The 20,153-nt window shown below is 44.6% G+C and overlaps 1 protein-coding gene across 2 annotated transcripts in view; it reads left to right on the top strand.

The window, feature by feature from the left end:
- Positions 1–20,153, top strand: part of ACSL6 (acyl-CoA synthetase long chain family member 6) — a 51,755-nt gene that overhangs the window by 8,951 nt on the left and 22,651 nt on the right. For both annotated transcript variants that reach the window (XM_030212624.1, XM_030212625.1), the window contains exons 2-13: positions 661–881; positions 2,389–2,503; positions 3,949–4,013; positions 4,355–4,456; positions 4,539–4,638; positions 7,425–7,603; positions 7,991–8,023; positions 10,606–10,657; positions 11,200–11,273; positions 14,153–14,230; positions 15,069–15,203; positions 16,602–16,736. In XM_030212624.1, the coding sequence (XP_030068484.1) occupies positions 687–881; positions 2,389–2,503; positions 3,949–4,013; positions 4,355–4,456; positions 4,539–4,638; positions 7,425–7,603; positions 7,991–8,023; positions 10,606–10,657; positions 11,200–11,273; positions 14,153–14,230; positions 15,069–15,203; positions 16,602–16,736 (1,263 nt within the window). In that variant the 5' untranslated portion in view covers positions 661–686. The remainder of the gene's footprint in view (positions 1–660; positions 882–2,388; positions 2,504–3,948; positions 4,014–4,354; positions 4,457–4,538; positions 4,639–7,424; positions 7,604–7,990; positions 8,024–10,605; positions 10,658–11,199; positions 11,274–14,152; positions 14,231–15,068; positions 15,204–16,601; positions 16,737–20,153) is intronic.

The following is a 20,153-nucleotide window of genomic DNA, read 5'->3' as shown; positions in this document are numbered from 1 at the left end:
GGTCCCCATGTTTTAATGAGAGAGCTCAGGCTCTACACACCAATCCTGCCTTGTCATAGGTTCTGTGACTGGTTGCAGGGGGCCTGGCTATTGTGGGGAGGGTCCCTCAGTGATTACCCGCACCCCTGAAGTGTGGCCTTGCATTTGAGTACCGGCACCTTTTTCACTAGAAAGTGCACTAGTTTATTCAAACTTGTTTTACCACCCAAGCTGACTCGCAGATCAGGGCAGTAATCTGCTGAGCCAGTGGGTCAGTCCAAAATGGCAGCCAAGCTGCTGCTTTGTGCTTTCAAGAAGGAAGAGAAGCAGTTTTCAGAAGCAGAACTGGATGTGGCATGTGAGCTTTATCTATTTGTGTTAACAGCTCAGGACTGTTACAAGGAGAGAAAATGTTTAGAGAAAGGTACCTTTATCATTTGGTATCCTGATGTTACAGGAGTGACAAGTGAATATATATATATATATATATATATTGTTTCCAGTTGATGCTTCATGCATCTATTCTAAGATGAAGAACTTTATATAATAAAGACCACATTAAAAAAAAAAAAAGTGAAAACAGTCACTTTTTATCTGATTTTTTTTTTTTTCTTCTTTAATGTATGTTGCATCACTGGATTTCCCCCCCCCCCATTGCTTTTCTGTTCTTTCTTTCTTTAGAGTTGTTGGTTTCGATCTTTGAAAAGATGCAAGCCCAGGAAATTCTGAGGAGTTTGCGGCTGCCAGAGTTTGAGGACTTCAGTCAGTTCTTCCGCAGTTTGCCAGCCACCACCTTGGTGGGAATAGGGGCCTTCGCAGCTGTCATAGCTTACTGGTTTGCCAGTAGGCCCAAAGCTATGAAACCCCCATGCAACCTCTTGAGGCAGTCGGAAGAAGTAGAGGTAGGAGCAGTATAACTCTTAAAGGGCTGGTGAACAACATTGGGAATGGGCAAGCTCTTTAAGACCTGATTTTTTCATGATTTTAATATTTGAGTTATCTGTTTACAAAATATTTAGGTTGAGTAGTTTCTAAGCATTTAATCTTGTGTAAATTTTAAGGGTTTTCTTGCAAACTGGTTATGATGCCATAGGTACCTGCAGGAGGTCCATTTTTGAATGCTTTTTAGGCTGTTTAAAAATGGGGGTTTTTATGTTAACAGAACATAATAGCCATCTAGCCCAGTATCCTGTTTCCAAAGAGTGATCAAGCCAGGTCGCAAGTAGCTGGCAGAAACCCAAATCGTGGCAGCACGTGGTCTATTTCTAGGGATCGGCTAATACATTAGTTTGCTTAGTTCAAACACATGGCATTTAACACTAGGATAGTGTAAGATACAGAAAACATTGCCTTCAAGTTAAGCTATTGAAAAGCCCAACTATCCTGGCACTAATTTCAGCTTGCCCAGGAATCTTTGGGTATAATATTTGCCCTCTTTACTGTTTATATATATCATGTTAATGGATGTATGTTAAGAGTAGTAGAATCACAGCTGAATTCTTGCATCCAAATGACAGCATTGATTTTAAAACTGGTCAGGGCAAGCAAGGGCTCATTCCCCCACAGCTGTAGTGAATTCAGAGGTACCACCTCAGGACACTTTCTATGCCTAGAGTGCACCCTTGCTAACACGGCGCCCGTATTGAACAAATAACTGGAGGAAAAACAAAATGAGCATTTCCAGAAGAGGCAAAACGAAAAAAAATTCCAGCCACCTATCCTTTTAAACCAGGACTGTGGAGCTAACTAAAGATTCCAGCTTAAAAATAAATTTTTACCATAAGCTTTTTTTTAGACTTTGTCCTGAATCTATAGTTTATATTTACCAGTACTTGAGATCCAGAACAAAAAAATGTAAAGCCTAATATCTTTAGGAGTTTTGATGTACCAACTCCACAGGCCTCCTTTAAATCCAGCTGTGCTGACTGTTTTAATCATATGTTCAGCAAGACATCCCATAGCTTAATGGTGAGTGATATTTTCTCTACTCTTGTTCTAAATGTGCTATTTACAAACATAGATTGTTCCTTAGTTGTCGTAGTCTTTCAAAAATAAAAAAAACCTATTCTTGCCATATTATAGTTCTCTTCTCTCGTTTCTTCCCCCGACTGAAGAGTTGTAATCTCTTCAGCCTTTCCTCTTCAAGCATTCCATGGAATTTTGTCCTCTGTAGGTTTTTACATGGTGACCCAGACCTCATGCTCAGTGTAACTGTATTATGGAGCAACAAATTCTAGGATTCTCCATTGCTTTAATAATTCAATGTTGTTTTACAGCCATAAAGGTTTTTTTCAGCAGTTTTTACTCAACTGTTGCATTCTGATGAGCCAAAAAGCTGTCACTAGTGTGTTTTGCTGCTGTATGAGCTTCACATCTGGACTATTAAACACTTGTAACTGTTTTTGGCAGAATGGTGGTGGAGCTCGGCATTCTGTTTTAGGAGACAGTCCTGAACTGTTAACGCACTACTATGATGATGCTAGAACAATGTATGAAGTATTTAAAAGAGGACAGCAAATATCAGGTGAGCATTTTATACCCATAAAGCAGAATTTTGAAGGGTTTATGTTAATTTTGCTACCTTTTTGAAAGGCAAGTATTAAACCTGCTCAGTGAGATACAAAAATAAGCATAGAGGGAGGGATTATATATATATATATATATATATATATATATATATATATATATATATATATATATATATAGCCAAAAGTCAGGTGCGGAAGAGATCAGCATTGAGCATCTCTTCTATAGAGCACCTGACTCTTAGTAGAATACTGGCATAGTGCACAGGTCTCATCGAACATAAACTGGATAGAAATGGAGGCAGCCGCTCTAGTCTAAGACTTGGAGCCACGCTAGTCTGACTATGGGCATTCCCAAAAGTGAAGCTTCAAACCTGCCTATGCCCCTCCCATGGCCATTGTCTCCTTTTGGGTTAAGAGGCCAAGTTATAAAATAGTGTGCAGGGCGATTGCATGCAACATCACCAACGCCAATTGTTGTGCACATTTCTGAAGTCTGTGTGAAAATTCTGGCACCTAACTATGGGGCAACCTAAATAGAATCTGGGGAGAATATTTTGTTAATGTTTTTGGCCTTCCTAGTTTATAAAATGTTACATGCCACCTTTTGGCTAGAAAAACATGTCCTTGGAATACCTGTTTTGCTATTTAGAAAGGGCTTGAAATATGTCATTCTGTTTCTGTGAGTCTGACGTCTTGTACGTGCAGCAGGATGTCAGACTCAGAAGAAACCAAATGCAGGAAGAAGACTTCGGCTGGCGGGGGTTGGGGTCCCTCGCCAGCAAAGGTACAGATGGGGGGGGGGGGGGTTGAGAGGGGGGTCCAGGCCCCCGTGGCCCCATAGCAGCTACGCCCCTGGTGGATATCCTGAAAACCTGACTGGCTAGGGTGCCTCCAGGACCAGGTTTGGGAACCACTGCCTTAAAGCCTTTATTAACTAATGGCATTAATTTTACAGTTGGCATACTTTAGAAAAATAAGCTGGTACAGCATTCCTTATATGTATGGATGCTTTACGCAAGTTTCTATTCACACAGGCAATTTGGGGGTCTAATATATAAAAATGGCACCGTGTGGTTGCTGGCACGCTATAATATAATCAGATGCTGGAGTTCTTGCCTTTTTGATGGTAACGTGTGTAACCTGTAGCATTTAACTAGCTATGTCTTCTTGCCTACTTGCTCAACACAAGCCCAGCTTTTGTTACTTGTGGTTCTGGAGTGGTTACCTTTTTATTACATTTTTTTTCTCTGCTATAGCATCTAGCAGTGTTCTAGTTTATAAAATTTAAAAATATGAAGTGTTAATGAGTTCAAAACCTAGAATATAGAAATACCAATAATAGTCTGTATATTGAGGCAGGCCAGTATTCAGGAAATTTTTGTGCTTCAAAATGTGAACACACTGCCAATAGACAAGCTGATGTGCCTATGTTCTGCTGCAGAAAATGAACCCTGTTTGGGTACCCGAAAACCTAAGCAACCTTACCAGTGGCTGTCCTACAAAGAGGTGAGAACACTAAATTTTACTAAACTATTTACTTAGGACAATGAACGAGCTGAAATTCATGTTCTCTTAAGAGTTGCTGTGCTCTGCACATTCTTGCCACAAACTGTATGGCAAAACCCTGCAGTTGTAAGTTTAAAGGCTGAGCATGGTACGGAGCTAGCATCAAAGTACCTCTTAAGCTTTATCTTCAGGGCTTCAAATTCTCCTGTGGCACTATTTCCTATACGGATCAGGTAACTTAAAGTGAAATGCTTCCCACCATCATTCAGCTGTAGTTTAACTTCCAAAGTATATTTAGGCTGTCTGTTCAGAGAATCTCCTCGGATTTCTATTTCTTGCAGGTTTCGGACCAGGCAGAGTGGTTGGGATCAGGACTGTTGCAGCAGGGGTGCAAGGCATCCCCTGATCAGTTTATTGGTGTGTTTGCACAGAACCGCCCTGAGGTAAGACTCTACAGTTGACTTTTGACTTGCACAGTGGTGAACTTCCTGCACATTCTCATCTGGTCTGTGTTCCTCTTTCCAGTGGATCATTTCTGAACTGGCTTGTTACACATACTCCATGGTAGTGGTTCCGCTTTATGACACATTGGGCCAGGGGGCCATTCATTACATTATTAACACAGGTAAGATTTTGTTTCTAGAATAGCATATGCTGCTACAGAAAAACCATTGAATTGTCAATAGAGATCAAAGAATGTAGATGCAGAATAACAATGGTTCCTAGAGGCGGACAACTTGTTCAGCTAATTTAGGACCCCCTTTAGTTTCTTGAGAAACTAGTATGTTACCTACCTGGCTGCTCCTGGCGGCCATCTTGGGAAGTGCAGTTTGATCAGCCTCTGAGGGCGGCCATCTTGGTGCTAGGCAGCCCCAGGAAGGAAGTACATATTTGGGCATAGAGCATCTCTTCTGATGGAGGCTGCTGTCTTGAATCAGCTGCACATGTTTTAGACAGATTCCTACACTATTTAAAGCCCTGCCTCCAGTCGATCCTTGCTTCGGCTTCTATTGCTGTAGAGGTTGTAGTTTGTCTTTTGTTTTTGTTACCGGGTATCCTGTGTTTTGACCCTTGGATTGTTTCCGGACTACTCTGCTGTGTTGCTGCCTGCCCAGACCTTGGACTGTCTCCTGACTACTCTGTTTTGCCATCTTCCTGGTCCATGGACTGTGTCAGTTCCTCCGCCTGTCTGGTGACCGTACACCCCGCCGGTTCCAGAAGTCCTGGTGGCCACCTGCCTGGGGGCTCAACTCCCGGGGAACGGTGGTCACTTCCCAGGTGAAGCTAGGGGTGGTCTGGCTGCCTGACCGAGCGCGGTGCTGCTCCATCTTCGCCGTGCTCAGCTGGGGCACAAGGGCTCACTTCCCCAGACGTAGCATATGTTTATAAAGTATGCAAATATTATATATAAAAAATCTACAGCTGACTTCACATAAACACGTGTGTAATTCAAACTCCTTATGCATCCAACAGGCTAGATCAATTCAAGCCCTTGGGACACACCCAGCCAGTTAGGTTTTCAGGATACCCACAATGAATGTGCATGAGAGTTCTACATATAATGGAGGTAGTGCATGCAAATTTCTCATGCATTATTCATTGTGGGCTTCCTGAGGACTGAGTTGAGAACCCTCTGGGCTATAAGGTGGTCCTACTAAAGTTAGCTTCATTTGCGAAAGGCAAGTTGAAATGCTGTACAATGTCAATCCTTAGGAAAAGGGGGGGGGGCTCCAAATTATAGGGGGAAAAGGGGGGGGGGACTCCAAATTATAGGGAGAGACTAAACACTTTTAGTATATTTACACATTCCACCAAAAGGGAAACCAAGAACTACAACTAAAAAGCATTCTATATTCCACAGTTCTAGAGCAGCTGCCTGGACCTCCATAGGCCAGCCAAAAGTATGAAGTATTTAACTTTTGCACTATTCTGTGTCCAAGTGGCAGTCCAAATATGGTCTCATATTCTGTACTTGTTTGGACCAGAGTGCTATTCTTGTAGGTATGAGTTTTTGTTGGTTGGTGGTTAGGAACTTGATTTTAGATGTTAACACTTAAAGCAATAAAGCAATAATCTAGTTTGGATGCATATAGAAACGTTAGCATACGACAGCCTTGCTAATTTGTGATTTGTCCTTTATGTTAGAAACTAAAGCAACTTAAAGCTGGGTCACTACTTGGCTCTTAGGAAGTGACCCTAGTGTTCTGTAACTTTGGTACGTTGCATATGTTCTCTATAACATACAGATAGTATTCCCAGCTTAAGACCATGAAGACAAAATTTAAGTTTATTGGCAGTTTTCCAGTAATACATAATACTTGGAATACAAGGCAAATTTGATCAGATTTTTATAAGGCCAAGCATGGGAGGCATCTTAAAATTCGGTAAAGTTGTGGCTTGGTTTAAAATGAATTTGTATTGGAGTATATAACTCGGGAACAAGTAAATAGATCACATGCACACAAGGGATAGATAACCTTGTTCAAGATATTTAGATCAAAGGAATACATTGCAAGTATGTCACTAGAAAAACAAACAGGAGGTAAAAACCCTCACGAAAACGTGAGATATGAAGCAAAAAAGTGACCCATTTTTTTATGCGAATAAACTTTATTTTTTTGGTATCCTTATTCATTCTCCTCACTGTTTTGCTTCATAAGTATGTGTCACTAACCAGGGGCATAGCCAGACCTTGCGGTGTTGGGGGGGGGGCACATTTTAGTCTGCTGCCTTGCCACTTCCCCTCACCACCACACCCCACAGTAGCAAATACCTTTGGTGGGGGTCCCCAACCCCCACCAGCCAAAGCCTTCTTCAGCGCTGGTCTCTGGCGCTGCCACTTCGTTCGCTGCCCTGCTCTTTCTTCCTGCTGACGTCCTGTGCACGCTCCTTTTAAGTGAAAACGAGCATGCTCAGTTTCGCTTAAAGGAACATGCAGGATGTTGAGAGGAAGAGGGCAGGGAACGCAGCACGCCAGAGAAAGCTTCAGCTGGCAGGGGTTAGGGACCCCACCAGCAAAACCAGGGGCCCGGATAAAATTCGGGGTGGGGGGGGGCAGGCCCCACCTAGTTACACCACTATCACTAATGCTCAAATTTTCAGTCCCCCGTGTCCCGAGTAGCATCTGTCTTGGAGACAACTAGCTTAAAGATTTTAAAGCATACTGTAGAATCGGGATAAATCTGGACTGTACCGTGTTGTGCACTGGGTTAAATTCTCCCCCTCCCCCGCTGCACAAACCAAGCTTCTAAAACCATGAAAACCTTTCTCTGCTGTATTAAGTGATGCTATGCTATCTTGCACTTAGCTGCCTTAAGACTATATTTGCATACAGCTGTGGTGTGCACATGTGTTTAAAAAGCTGCTCTTCTGGAAAATTTGAAGTATTAACTGGTTTTGGTGTCTCTTTAGCTGACATTTCCACGGTCATTTGTGACAAGCCAGAAAAAGCCAAGCTTCTCTTGGAACATGTGGAGAACAGAGACATTCCAGGACTGAAACGTATAATTCTCATGGACCCATTTGAAGAGAATCTACAGGAGTGGGGTAGAAAATGTGCGGTGCACATCCAGTCTCTGCAAGAAATAGAGGTGGGCATCTGTCCCCAGCACTCTCTGCTTTCGTGATCGAGCTTTAGAAGAGGTGAAAAACAGCTTTTTTTTTTTTTTTTTGATGCTGTAGAACAGCAGATGTTAAATTTATTTCATAGGAGTGAACTTTCCAAAAGACCAATACAAGTTGAGCATCTTGCTGGTCAGAGTGAAGCTCTGGTGGGGGAAGGGGCCCAAGCTTTGCTGCACTTTAATTTGAAATAAAACAATTCCAACACCTGACTTTCTGGGGAAGGGAAGTGTTCTTAACCAATATAGAACAGATTTTTCTGACCTTTCAGATTACTACTTGTGCTTTTGTACATGTATGATTGAAACTAATTGTTTACAGATGGGATTAATATTTTGACATCTAATTTTTCCTAGGAGTGTGGACGAGAACACAGACGAGCTCCTGTGGTAAGTTGAGCTGGGGGGGGGAGTGGAATACTGTCCTTAGACTTTTCCACTCTATGGGAGGGGGGTTGCTGATGCTGTAGACTGGATGCTATCCAGCTCATTTTCGAAAGAAGGGCACCCATCTTCTGGCACAAATCGAGAGATGGGCTCTCTCATTCTCCCTGTCTCCTCAGCTCGAAACCTTGGGGTCATCTTTGACTCTTCTCTCTCCTTCTCTGCTCATATCCAGCAGACCGCCAAGACCTGTCGTTTCTTTCTTTACAACATCCGTAAAATCCGCCCCTTTCTTTCCGAGCACTCTACCAAAACCCTCATCCACACCCTTGTCACCTCTCGTTTAGACTACTGCAATCTGCTTCTTGCTGGCCTCCCACTTAGTCACCTCTCCCCTCTCCAGTCGGTTCAAAACTCTGCTGCCCGTCTCATCTTCCGCCAGGGTCGCTTTACTCATACTACCCCTCTCCTCAAGACCCTTCACTGGCTCCCTATCCGTTTTCGCATCCTGTTCAAACTTCTTCTACTAACCTATAAATGTATTCACTCTGCTGCTCCCCAGTATCTCTCCACACTCGTCCTTCCCTACACCCCTTCCCGTGCACTCCGCTCCATGGATAAATCCTTCTTATCTGTTCCCTTCTCCACTACTGCCAACTCCAGACTTCGCGCCTTCTATCTCGCTGCACCCTACGCCTGGAATAAACTTCCTGAGCCCCTACGTCTTGCCCCATCCTTGGCCACCTTTAAATCTAGACTGAAAACCCACCTCTTTAACATTGCTTTTGACTCGTAACCACTCGCCTCCACCTACCCTCCTCTCTTCCTTCCCGTTCACATTAATTGATTTGATTTGCTTACTTTATTTATTTTTTGTCTATTAGATTGTAAGCTCTTTGAGCAGGGACTGTCTTTCTTCTATGTTTGTACAGCGCTGCGTATGCCTTGTAGCGCTATAGAAATGCTAAGTAGTAGTAGTAATTGGCATAATCGAAAGCCGATTTTGGGCATCCCAACTGCTTTCCGTCGCCGGGATGGCCGAAGTTCCTGGGGGCGTGTCGGAAGGGTAGCAAAAGCGGGACAGGGGTGTGCTGGGGTGTGGTTGATGGGCACCCTCGGCCGATAATGGGGGGGGGGGGGAAAGAAGGGCGTCCCTGGCGAGAACTTGGTCCGCTTTATTTGGTCCCTTTTTCTTCAGGTCCAAGTCCCAATAGTGCCCGAACTGACCAGATGACCACCAGAGGGAATCGGGGATCACCTCCCACCCTAAAAAAAAAAAACCACTTAAATTTTTTTCGCCAGCCTCAAATGTCATACTCGGGTCCATCGCAGAAGTATACAGGTCCTTGGAGCAGTTTGTGGGTGCAGTGAATGTCAGGCAGGCGGACCCAGGCCCACCCCCCCCCCCCACTACCTGTTACACTTGTGGTGGAAAATGGGAGCCCTTTGAAACCCACTGTACCCACATCAAGGTGCCCCTTCACCCCTGAGGACTATGGTAGTGGTGTATAGTTGTGGGGAGTGGGCTTTGGGGGGGGGGCTCAGCACCTAGGTAAGGGAGCTATGCACCTGGGACCAATTTGCAAGTCCACTGTAGTGTCCCCTAGGGTGCTCGGTTGGTGCCCTGGCATGTGAGGGGGACCAGTGCGCTACGAATCCTGGCCCCGCCCAAGACCAAATGCCTTGTAGTGCCCCCCCTAGGGTGCTCGGTTGGTGCCCTGGCATGTGAGGGGGACCAGTGCACTACGAATCCTGGCCCCTCCCAAGACCAAATGCCTTGGATTGGTTCGTTTTTTGAGATGGGTGCCATCGGTTTCCATTATGGCCGAACACTGATGGTGCCCATCTCTAATGTTGACCTAAATGTTCAGATTTGGGCGCCCCCCCCCCAACCGTATTCTCGAAATGAAAGATGGATGTCCATCTTGTTTGAAAATATGGTTGGCCCCGCCCCTTCGCGGTGCCATCCTCGGAGATGGGCGTCCCCGTTCAAAAATGCCCCTTCACATGTCCTTTTCAGCACATTAATCCACTGGTTAGTGGGGGAGCTTTTGATTAGATGGGTAAGAAACTAATGGAAATTCTTTACTATTTAATCATCTGATGTGGGGAAACAGTCTGCACAGAAGTTCTCGGGTACAATATTCACCATAACAAAGTACTGTTACTGATCAAAATGTATTCAGACTGACACTGGAATAGGTAACACTGAATTTACAATCTACTGCTTTGACTTTGGATATTTGACTTTTGATCTATTTATATTCTTGAGGCTACAGTATGTAATGAAAATGACTGTAGCACCTGGCATGCGTCTTTAACTTAGTCCTACAAGCAGGGAAACTACTCCCTTAAGGGAGTTCCCAGGGCACGTGGTGGGACAGAGCAGAGGTCTTTACTTAGCAAGGTAAAGGCCTTCTTCCAGACTGACTCTAGGGAATATCCCTCGAATAACTGCAACAAGGGCGAGTTGCAATGCCAAGAGGTGAGGGAGAGGGGAGACAAATGGACAAGTAGCCAGACTTAATGGCTAAGGCCATTATATCTTCACCTAGTGGGTGACCAAGCTTTTTGTTTTTTTGTTTTAGCCTCCAAGACCAGAAGACCTCTCAATAGTATGCTTTACCAGTGGCACTACAGGTAATGGTCTTATTTTCTGCAGTATGATGCTTGACATAGGCACCAGGCCTCTAAACTCAAAACAAGTGAATAACCTTTAGTGAGAACCAAGAAATAGTGTATACCTTTTTTTCCTCTTGTACACCCATTATTTTCTAATTGTCCTAGTGGCTGTTCTAACAAGTGTGTGAAAATTCTCCAAATTAGTAAACTGATGCAGAACCGTTGGTTTTTATAATTGGTATTCTAACTCGCAAAACCTGGGGCTCCCTATTTCTATATCGGACATAGAACCGTCTTCCAGATCTGCTGATTTGGACTAGAATATACACAACTTCAGCAGATACCTTCAGGGCTGCCAGACTGATTTATACTTTCCAGTTCAGCAAAATGAGCAAATGGCTTGATCTGATTATAAGGATGCATACAATACAGCAAATTCCTGTTCTAACAGACTTAATGTAGAGTAACACCTGTACCAGGATTCTGCAAGGTGTCATGCTGCACCCAGGTGGATTTTTAGCTGTGAATTAGCTATGATTTTTTTTTTTTTTTTTTTGCAGGGAATCCAAAAGGTGCCATGCTGACACATGGGAATGTAGTAGCCGACTTCTCTGGCTTTTTGAAAGTAACGGAGGTGAATGTCTGCACATGGGTTGTGTCAGAACCTTACTGTTGGGAGCCCTACACTGCTGACTGCAGTACTTCTTGCAGATACTGCTGCCTTATGATTTCCCTCCAGGGGCGTAGCTACATGGGGGCATGCCCCCCCCCCCCCCCACCGCCAACCCTTCCCTGCCGCCGTCAGGTACCTTTGCTGACGGGGGTCCCCAACCCCCACCACAGTCCTCTTCTCCAGTGCAGCCACGTTGCTGATCTGCAAGGGCAGGCTTCTGTTTCTGCAAGTCTGACGTCCTGCACGTTGTAGACTCTCAGAAACAGAAGCCTGCCCTTGCAGATCAGCCACACGGTTGCGCTGGAGAAGAGGACTGTGGTTGGCGGGTTTGGGGACCCCTGCCAGCAAAGGTACCCGATGTCAGGGGAGGGTTGGCGGGAAGAGGGGGTCAAAAGGGTTGGGGGGGGAGGGCTAAAATGTGCCCCAACTACATAAGCTGTCTGTAGCCCTGCTTGAGGAATTAAAATCCTGCTAGAACTAATGGTGGTGATTGATCCTTAAACAAAAATGTTGGAGTGAGATGAAGTAATCATCTTTTTGGGTGCAGGTAAAACTGTTAGGTATTCAGGTTCTTTTAGTGCTGCTCAGCTTTAAGATGAAAACAATTTTGGGGCCCTTATGGAGAACACTAATGGGCTTTGTCCTTTTCTACAAAGAAACCCAGACAGGGGTAAAACAGACCTGCATCGCTAATGGTTTTGGAACCAAAGAACTATTCTGTCCATCACAGGAGAGCATGAGCATGTGATCTGATTTGGGCAACATTGGCTTGAATTTGGTTTGGGTTTTTAACTTAAATGCACCTTTTGTATACACATGTCTTCACATAACACAGGAACAGTATTTTAGAGATTTGAGGTCCTATCCAACATACCTTGACTTACAAATGAGGCTCATTCTGTCATGGTATACCCAAAACTAACCCTTGTGCTGCCAGTCTTTTACATTTTTTTCTTCTTCTCCCCTCCCCATCACTGCATTTAAACATACTTCTATGCTTACCAGTGGCAACACTAAGTAGCACCCAGTGAATGCCTTGATTTCTTAGCTCTTGACACCTGTGAGGCAAAGTCCTGGGAATTCATCCTCTGCTTCTGCTCTTCCTTGTAAAGCTTTTTTGGAAAAGGCAAAAATGAATGAACCTCACTTTCACTAGTGTTCACATCCCTTTTATGGGAGGGAGTAAGGCAGGATTTATTTTATTGCATTTGTATCCCACATTTTCCCACCTATTTGCAGGCTCAATGTGGCTTACATAATTTTAACAATGTCATTCCAAGATATTAGATAGTTAGTATTGTGCAGAGATTAAGTAGGGAAGAGAGAAGGAAGGTAGTTATAGAGTTGAGTTGAATTAGTGAGGTTATAGTTTCTCATTGTAGGCTTTGTTGAAGTATGTCTTCAGAGATTTGCGAAAGATAGTTTCATTGATTGTTTTCAGGTCTGTAGGTAGTGCGTTCCATAACTGCGTGCTCATGTAAGAGAAGGTAGTGGCATGCATCAGCTTGTATTTGTCCTTTACAGCTGGGGAAGTGCAGGTTGAGAAATTTGCAGGATGATCTTGTGGCGTTTCTGGGAGGTAGGTCCACAAGACTTAGCATGTATATTGGAGCGTCTGTGTGAATGATTTTGTGTACAATCGTGCAGATTTTGAACGCAATTCATTCCTTAAGTGGGAGCCAGTGAAGTTTCTCTCAAAGGTTTTGCACTTTCATATTTAGTTTTTCCAAATAGGAGTCTGGCGGCAGTATTCTGGGCAGTTTGGAGTTTTTTGATAGTCTGTTCTTTACAGCCAGCGTACAGTGCATTGCAGTAGTCCAGATGACTTACCATTGACTGTACTAGGGTACGGAAGGTACCCAGGGAGCAAAGAGCAGCTACAGTTAGCAGAAGCAGTCACAACAGCCACAAACTTATTCATACCTGCACTTGTAGGGAGGGTGAGCAGTCTTCAAAAAGCTCACTTACCTGGTAAATCCAATTTTGACCATTTATACTCCTGCTTAAACTGTACCTGTCTCTACAGGAGGTGTTGGGTTGATCAGGAATTGAACTACCAAAATCTAAAAACAGGATTAATTAAAGGATACGAGGCTGGCAGTTTGCCCAATTTAATACCAGTTCTGGAGGACACAGCAAAGTGTGTGTGTGGGTGGGGGGGGGGGGTTCTTTTTCATACAAGAGGCTTCTAAATGAGATCTAGCATACAGGGCTTGTGTAGGATTTTTTTTTTTTTTTAGGAAAATCATGCTTTACTAAATGCTCACCATGAACATCTTCTCTGCTCAAGTACTGGAGTGGTTGAAAATACTCACTGTAACTTTGGTAGCCTTCCCCCCCCCCCCCCCCAGTAGAATATGCAGAAAGGGTCCTCTTCAAACTTGAGGGTGGGAAGCCTTCCCAATTAACTCTCCCACCTCCTTAGCTATTTCTTGTGGGGAGCCGGGCTGAACACACAGCCAGCGTATGCAACTGTGAGTTGTGGTGAGCATTTGAAAACACATTGCAGTGCCCCTGCACCTTCTCCAATAGGTGGATTAGCCTTCCTTGCTTGTTACTCTGTATTTAACACTTCGCCTCCTGTGCTGTTGCTCTCTTCCTCATTCTCTTGACTTGTTACCCCCTTGCTCTATTTCTCTGTTTTTTGACTTGTCTTCCTGTCAGTGTTTCTCTCCTTTCTGTCTCCCATGCCATTCGCATACAGAAAGTGATCTTTCCGAGACAGGACGATGTGCTCATCTCCTTCCTGCCCTTGGCTCACATGTTTGAGAGAGTAATACAGGTAAGGCATGTGTCTGATCTGACTGGGCCTTGCTGGGCTACTTTCTTTTCTCTTCCAGAGCCTGTGGTCCCTTACTTGTGAGGATGTGCATATTTGCTATTTGCCTCTAGCACACATGTTTGAAAGGATGGTACAGGTAAGGTCTTTGAAGGGAGCCTATAGGTTGCAATGGCCTCATGACATGAATATATAGTAATACAATAAATGACTGCAGATGAAGACCTGCATTGTCCATTTAGTCTACCCAACAAGGTGGTCAGAGCCACCTCCGCCACTCTAAACACTTGGCATCAGTGCTGTGAAGGACTTATGAAGCTCTTCAGATATTCATCTGATTTGGATTTAAATACCTTCAGTTTCTTGAAGGTTGCTTTGAGCAAGCTGTTCAAATATTTCAAAACTGATGCTTCGAGTATACCATTTGTTTGGAATGGCTTTATATAGAACTTGTATTTTCTGTTCCCCATTCCTCCCCAAATATCTTCCTACTTGTATGAAAATTTAATCCCAAAGATGATCTAAATCCTTATTCATGTGAATCTTGTCTTGTTGCCTCAATTTATCCTACCCTGCATTCCCAACAATTTAATTCCAGATACAAATGTGATACTAAGACTAAGTCCACTCTTTTTTTTTTTTTTTTTTTTACCTCCCTCATTGATCACACAGGTGTGCATTTACCATAGGCAACCACTAAAGGGGTTGTGCCCTTATCTGTCCGTCACAAGCTATCTTAAGCCAGTGCCTGCAGAAACACCATTAACTTAAGGGGCTGATGCAGAAAGCTAGAGCAACATCTGCATACAATGTTTGGATGCACAATGCAGAAAGATCTTGTACAAACCTAGAGTTAGACACCACTTTCTCATTGCCGTAAACAAAATGTTAATCTTGGTAGGTTATTGTAAAACATCAGCACAATGTTTTCAGATTGAATATGCATGTGACAACTTTTTTTATTTTTCCTGCTACAGTCGGTAGTATATTGTCACGGGGGACGTATTGGCTTCTTTCAAGGAGATATTCGCCTTTTATCTGATGATATGAAAACATTGCGTCCAACAATATTCCCTGTTGTTCCAAGACTTCTAAACAGAATGTACGATAAGGTGAGCGTAATATGTATCTTGCATCCTCTTTACCAGAATCAACCAGTAAGCACCAACTTTCAAGCTTAAATGCTGCCTTAAGAGGGTGTTGGGTCCAACTCTTGATTTTCTTCCCTTTTTGTCTCTTGGGGGTTTAAGCTCAGCTTTTCATTCACTAGACTTCTAGTGTACTAGAATCACTCCTGGATGACAGCTTCAACCTTCCATCCCTAATGGGCTGCAACACTTCTACAAATGGAGAACCTGAATCTTGGAAGGCCAAAAGGACTTCTTTTTTTTTTTTTTTTTTTTTTTTTTAATTCCCTTCCTGAATTGGTCCCAAAGACACATGAAATTAATAACATTCAATTTCCATACTTTAAACCTTGCTTACACAGCATCAATTTTGAGGTCCCAATTGGAACCCCCATGCTGATCTGAACTCCCTAATGCAAACTTGAGCACATTCATAGCATTGATCACGAGGGAGTTTTTGGAGCACTAAGGGGGGGGGAGGAGGATTGTGCCTGGGCATGCACTCGAGCATTGCTAGGCACAATCCTCCTGCAGGAGACGTTTGGCAGATCTCAGCTGTCTTCCAACCCCCCCCCCCTCCCAGTAGTCTAGTGGTGGCAGTGGCACCCTCACCTTGAAGGAAGGAGGGAGGGATAGGATTCCTTCCTCCCTCCTGCTGGCCACCACCTCAAAATGGCAGCACACTGAATGTACCAGGCAGGGCAGAGTGCTGCCATTTCAAGGAGGTGACTCCTCCCTTCAAAGTTGGGGGTGGGGGGGTGCAATAGCTGTACCACCAGGGGGAGTTCAGGGTCCCACTGGACCACCAGTATATCTTTATTCTGGGGGAGGTTACATGTTTTGGGGGGGCTGGAGGACCACTGGACCACCAGGGCTGTGATGGCTGGTCTCCCCTATTCCTCTCCTGCTTGGAACAACCCTAAGGCCAGCTCTTAACTCCAAGGAGGAATGCTCTTGTTTGGTGCACTACCCACTGAGCATTGAGGAGGAATGTACCCTCTGAACATTCAGCAGTAGCAAGTTTGGGTGCTGTCTCTAGCCCCCCACATTTAATTCTGAGCATCAGGGCATGAGTGGAGCTGAATTTTGATCCCTTTTTAGTAGGTCTCGGCAGTACTAACGGTGTACCTTTTTTTCTACAGGAAAGATACTGAAAAAATAGTTCTTCCCCTCCCCCCTTTTCCCTAAAGACCATGGACTCTGGGCCATCTTTCTGCTGGAACAGCTCATAAATTGCTCTTAATGTTTGCACAGCAGTTACAGGGTTTAGTGATCTTGGTTTGCTCTCCTCTCTGTTCAGGATTAGCCATTTGCTGTTGAATAAAAAGGTAGCCATTTGCTGTCGAATAAAAAGGTTTCCTTTGTACTTTTTTTTAATCCCAGATCTTCAGTCAAGCTGATACACCAGTAAAGCGCTGGCTCCTGGAGTTTGCCTCAAAGCGCAAGGAAGCTGAAGTTCGAAGTGGCATCATTAGAAATGACAGCTTGTGGGATAAACTGTTGTTTAAAAAAATACAGGTAGGAACTTGGAAGTGGGACTGGAGCAAGTAGTGATACGCCCCCCCCCCCCCCCCCCCGGTTCTCAACACACTGTTGGGCAGCAGTGGGAGGAATCAAACCCACTGCTTAAGGGTTACTGAGCTTAAGGGTTGTGAGGCCTTTGCAGTGGCCATGAACCCAAGAGAAGGTGACTAGGACAGTGGAAACAGCTGGATCTAGTGGGAGATGGGGCTTGTGGCCTACATGGCTGGGCGTGAGAGTACTCCAGTGCTAGCGGCAGCCTGTGCCAGTGTGGTGAGTGCAAGATACTGACACTGGCCTTGTGATCTGGCTGCAAAACTAGAAGTTTAGGGCAACAGTACTGCACAGGGACTGCAGCAGCATTAAGTTAATGCTGAGCGGAGGTGGAGATAAGCCGGGGGGGGGGGGGGAGTTGTATCTGCAACCAAAGTATCAGAAAGGTATTAGCTAAAGATTTTTTTTTTTCCAAGAAACTGCAGGGGCCCAATGCAAGAGAATCCTATGCTTCTAGGATAAGGTGTGTTAAGCTGCTATTTATACCAAACATCAGTCTTTTTTCCGAGGGAAAAATACTATATAAAAACAAAAAAAAGAAGCGGCCTACAGTAGAAAATTATTTTCTACCGTGGGATTCGGCATGCGCCAGATTCAGAATTACTGCTGGGCAGTGGTGCAGATTGGGTGCACGCTGTATGTGTGTAGGCCCTCCCGCGCATTTGTACAAGAGATCAGTGGCGTACCGCGGTGGGGGCGGTTCGCCCCGGGTGCCAGTGGGTGGGGGGTGCTCCGCTCCCGCTGCCTCCCGTGGCCGTTCCCGCGGCGCCGCACATTAAAAAAACCGGCGAAGCAGCGTCGCAGGCAGCGTCTCGTGCCCTGCTTGTAAAAAAAAAAAAAAAAAAAAAATCAAATCTCCTTCCTTCTCCTCCTCGTCTTGACGTCGACTCGGGCCTTCCATTCAATTTGATTGGAAGGCCCGAGTCGACGTCAAGACAAGGAGAAGGAAGGAGATTTGATTTTTTTTTTTTTTTTTACAAGCAGGGCACGAGGCGCTGCCTGCGACGCTGCTTCGCCGGTGGGGAAGGAGAAGGGGCGAAAAGGGACTCAGGTGGGGGTGTTCAGAGGGGAGAAGGGGACTGGGGTGGGGGTCTCAGACAGGGGAGGGGAGAAGGGGACTGAGGTGGGATCTCGGAGGGGAGAAGGGGACTGGGGTGGGGGTGTTCAGAGGGGGGGAGGGGAGAAGGGGACTGGGGTGGGGGCCTTCAGAGGGGAGAAGGGGACTGGGGTGGGGATCTCGGACAGGGGAGGGGGAGAGGAGAAGGGGACTGGGGTGGGGATCTCAGACAGGGGAGAAGGGGACTGGGGTGGGGGTGTTCAGAGGGGAAAAGGGGAGGGGAGAAGGGGACTGGGGTGGGGATCTCAGACGGGAGGGGAGAAGGGGACTGGGGTGGGGGTCTCAGACAGGAGAAGGGGACTGGGGTTGGGGGTGTTCAGAGGGGAGAAGGGGGCTGGAACTGGGGGCTGAAAAAAGGGGCAGAGAGAGAGGGGACAGATCCTAGATGGAAGGGGGAGCGAGAGGGAGGGCAGACCCTGGATGGATGGGAGAGGGAGGGCAAATGGTGGATTGAAGGGGCAGAGAGAAAGGGCAGGCAGTGGATGGAAGGGACGGCAGAGAGGGCTGACACTGGATGGCAGAGAGAGAGAGAGTGAAGACAGATGCTGGATGGAAGGAAGACGGTGAAAAGATGAGGAAAGCAGAAACCAGAGACAACAAACTGTAAATAAAATATATATTTTTTTTGCTTTAGGATAAAGTATTGTAGATGTGTTAAATGTTTATAATAGAACATGTAAATAAGGTAATCTTTTTATTGGACTAATTTTAATACATTTTGACTAACTTTCGGAGAACAAAACCCCCTTCCTTAGGTCAGGATAGGATACTGTAACAGCACTATACTGTACTGACCCGAGGACGGAGGTTTTGGCCTCTGAAAGCTAAATGTATTAGTCCAATAAAATGGTATTATTTTACTTTGTTTTATTTCTATTTGTTAATTTGTAAAGTGGTGATTGGTACTTGTTAGTTTTTTTCAAATTTACATCTGCTGTCTTTATATTTTGCACAATACTAGGGGACAGTTTCTGTTTCTGTGGTGTTGCATTGTATGCAGAGTCTGGCATTGGGGGTTCAGTTTAATTTTTGTCTAAATAGAAAGTTTATGATTACTTATTCTATAGTGGATTAGGGTGTGTTTGTGAAAAAGACATGGCTTTCAGTTGGCATTGACTGTGCAGGATCTACGATCTGTACTATTCTGTCTGGTTTCATTTTACAATAGGTGAATTGATGTTCTAGTGCTCACTGTAGTGTTTAAGATGCTTTCCTTTTCCTTGTGTGACTCGTAGAAATGACTGCTTATGGTATGGTAGAATTGCTCTATAGGTCCTTAGTGTTTTGTATTCTCGGCATGCCTAGTACTGGATTTGGGGGGGGGGGGGGGTGTTAAAAAATGACCGGCCCTGGGTGTCAACTACCCTAGGTACGCCACTGCAAGGGATCCTTATTGTTGAACCAAGCTTTTTTTAAACTGTTGATGGAATTTTTAAATAGTGCTGCTCTAATCAGAGCTCAGTTGGAAGTGAGTTCCAATATCTTACAGCATCAAAACCAACATTTTTCCTTACAGTAATTAAAGGAGTAGCGTGACGTGAAAGCTTGCTCTTATGGATTAATTTACTGGAATGACTATCGGGAGGGAGACTAAGGGGTCCTTTTTACTACGCTGCAGTAAGAGCTACCACAGGGGACACGTAGGCATACTACAGTAATTCCCAAATCTGCATACATTACCTGCACTCTACATTTTTTGGTTAGAGGGGGCATTGCTACACTAATCAACACATTTACATTGATGTGTGCTGATTAATGCAGCATTACCATGTGATCCTTTTATCACCTACAAAATAGATGGTGGTGGTAAGGGGCTTACATGGTGGTTTTTTTTTTTAATGGCCATGCACTAATAGCGACACTAGCACATTGCTATTACAAAAAACTAGAAAATCAGATGTTTACTATTGCAGTAAAAAAGAAACTGCTTTAGATAGCAGGAAAGACCCATGTAAGGATGTGCCAAGGACCCAACTTCAGACACATGAGCAGCTTATCTGTTGCAATTTCTTGATATACTGCAATATCTGAACAAGCAGGTCACTGCAGTTAACAATATGCTGAAAACGTCAAAAACTGATGGCAATATTCTCACACAAGACCAAAACTGCAGGGAGGAAAGGGACTGGGTCTGCTCTGTCAACCAGGGTAAGCAACACCACTACCAGCTATAACGTAAGCTGGTTCAAAAAAACCCTTTTGGAGATGCATCTTAAATCTAGAGGAGGATTCAACCATATATA

The sequence above is a fragment of the Microcaecilia unicolor genome, chromosome 8 (genome assembly GCF_901765095.1).
Source record: "Microcaecilia unicolor chromosome 8, aMicUni1.1, whole genome shotgun sequence".
Taxonomy (NCBI): domain Eukaryota; kingdom Metazoa; phylum Chordata; class Amphibia; order Gymnophiona; family Siphonopidae; genus Microcaecilia; species Microcaecilia unicolor.
The sequence above is the reverse complement of the archived record's forward strand: the minus strand, read 5'-3'. Positions and strand labels throughout refer to the sequence as shown.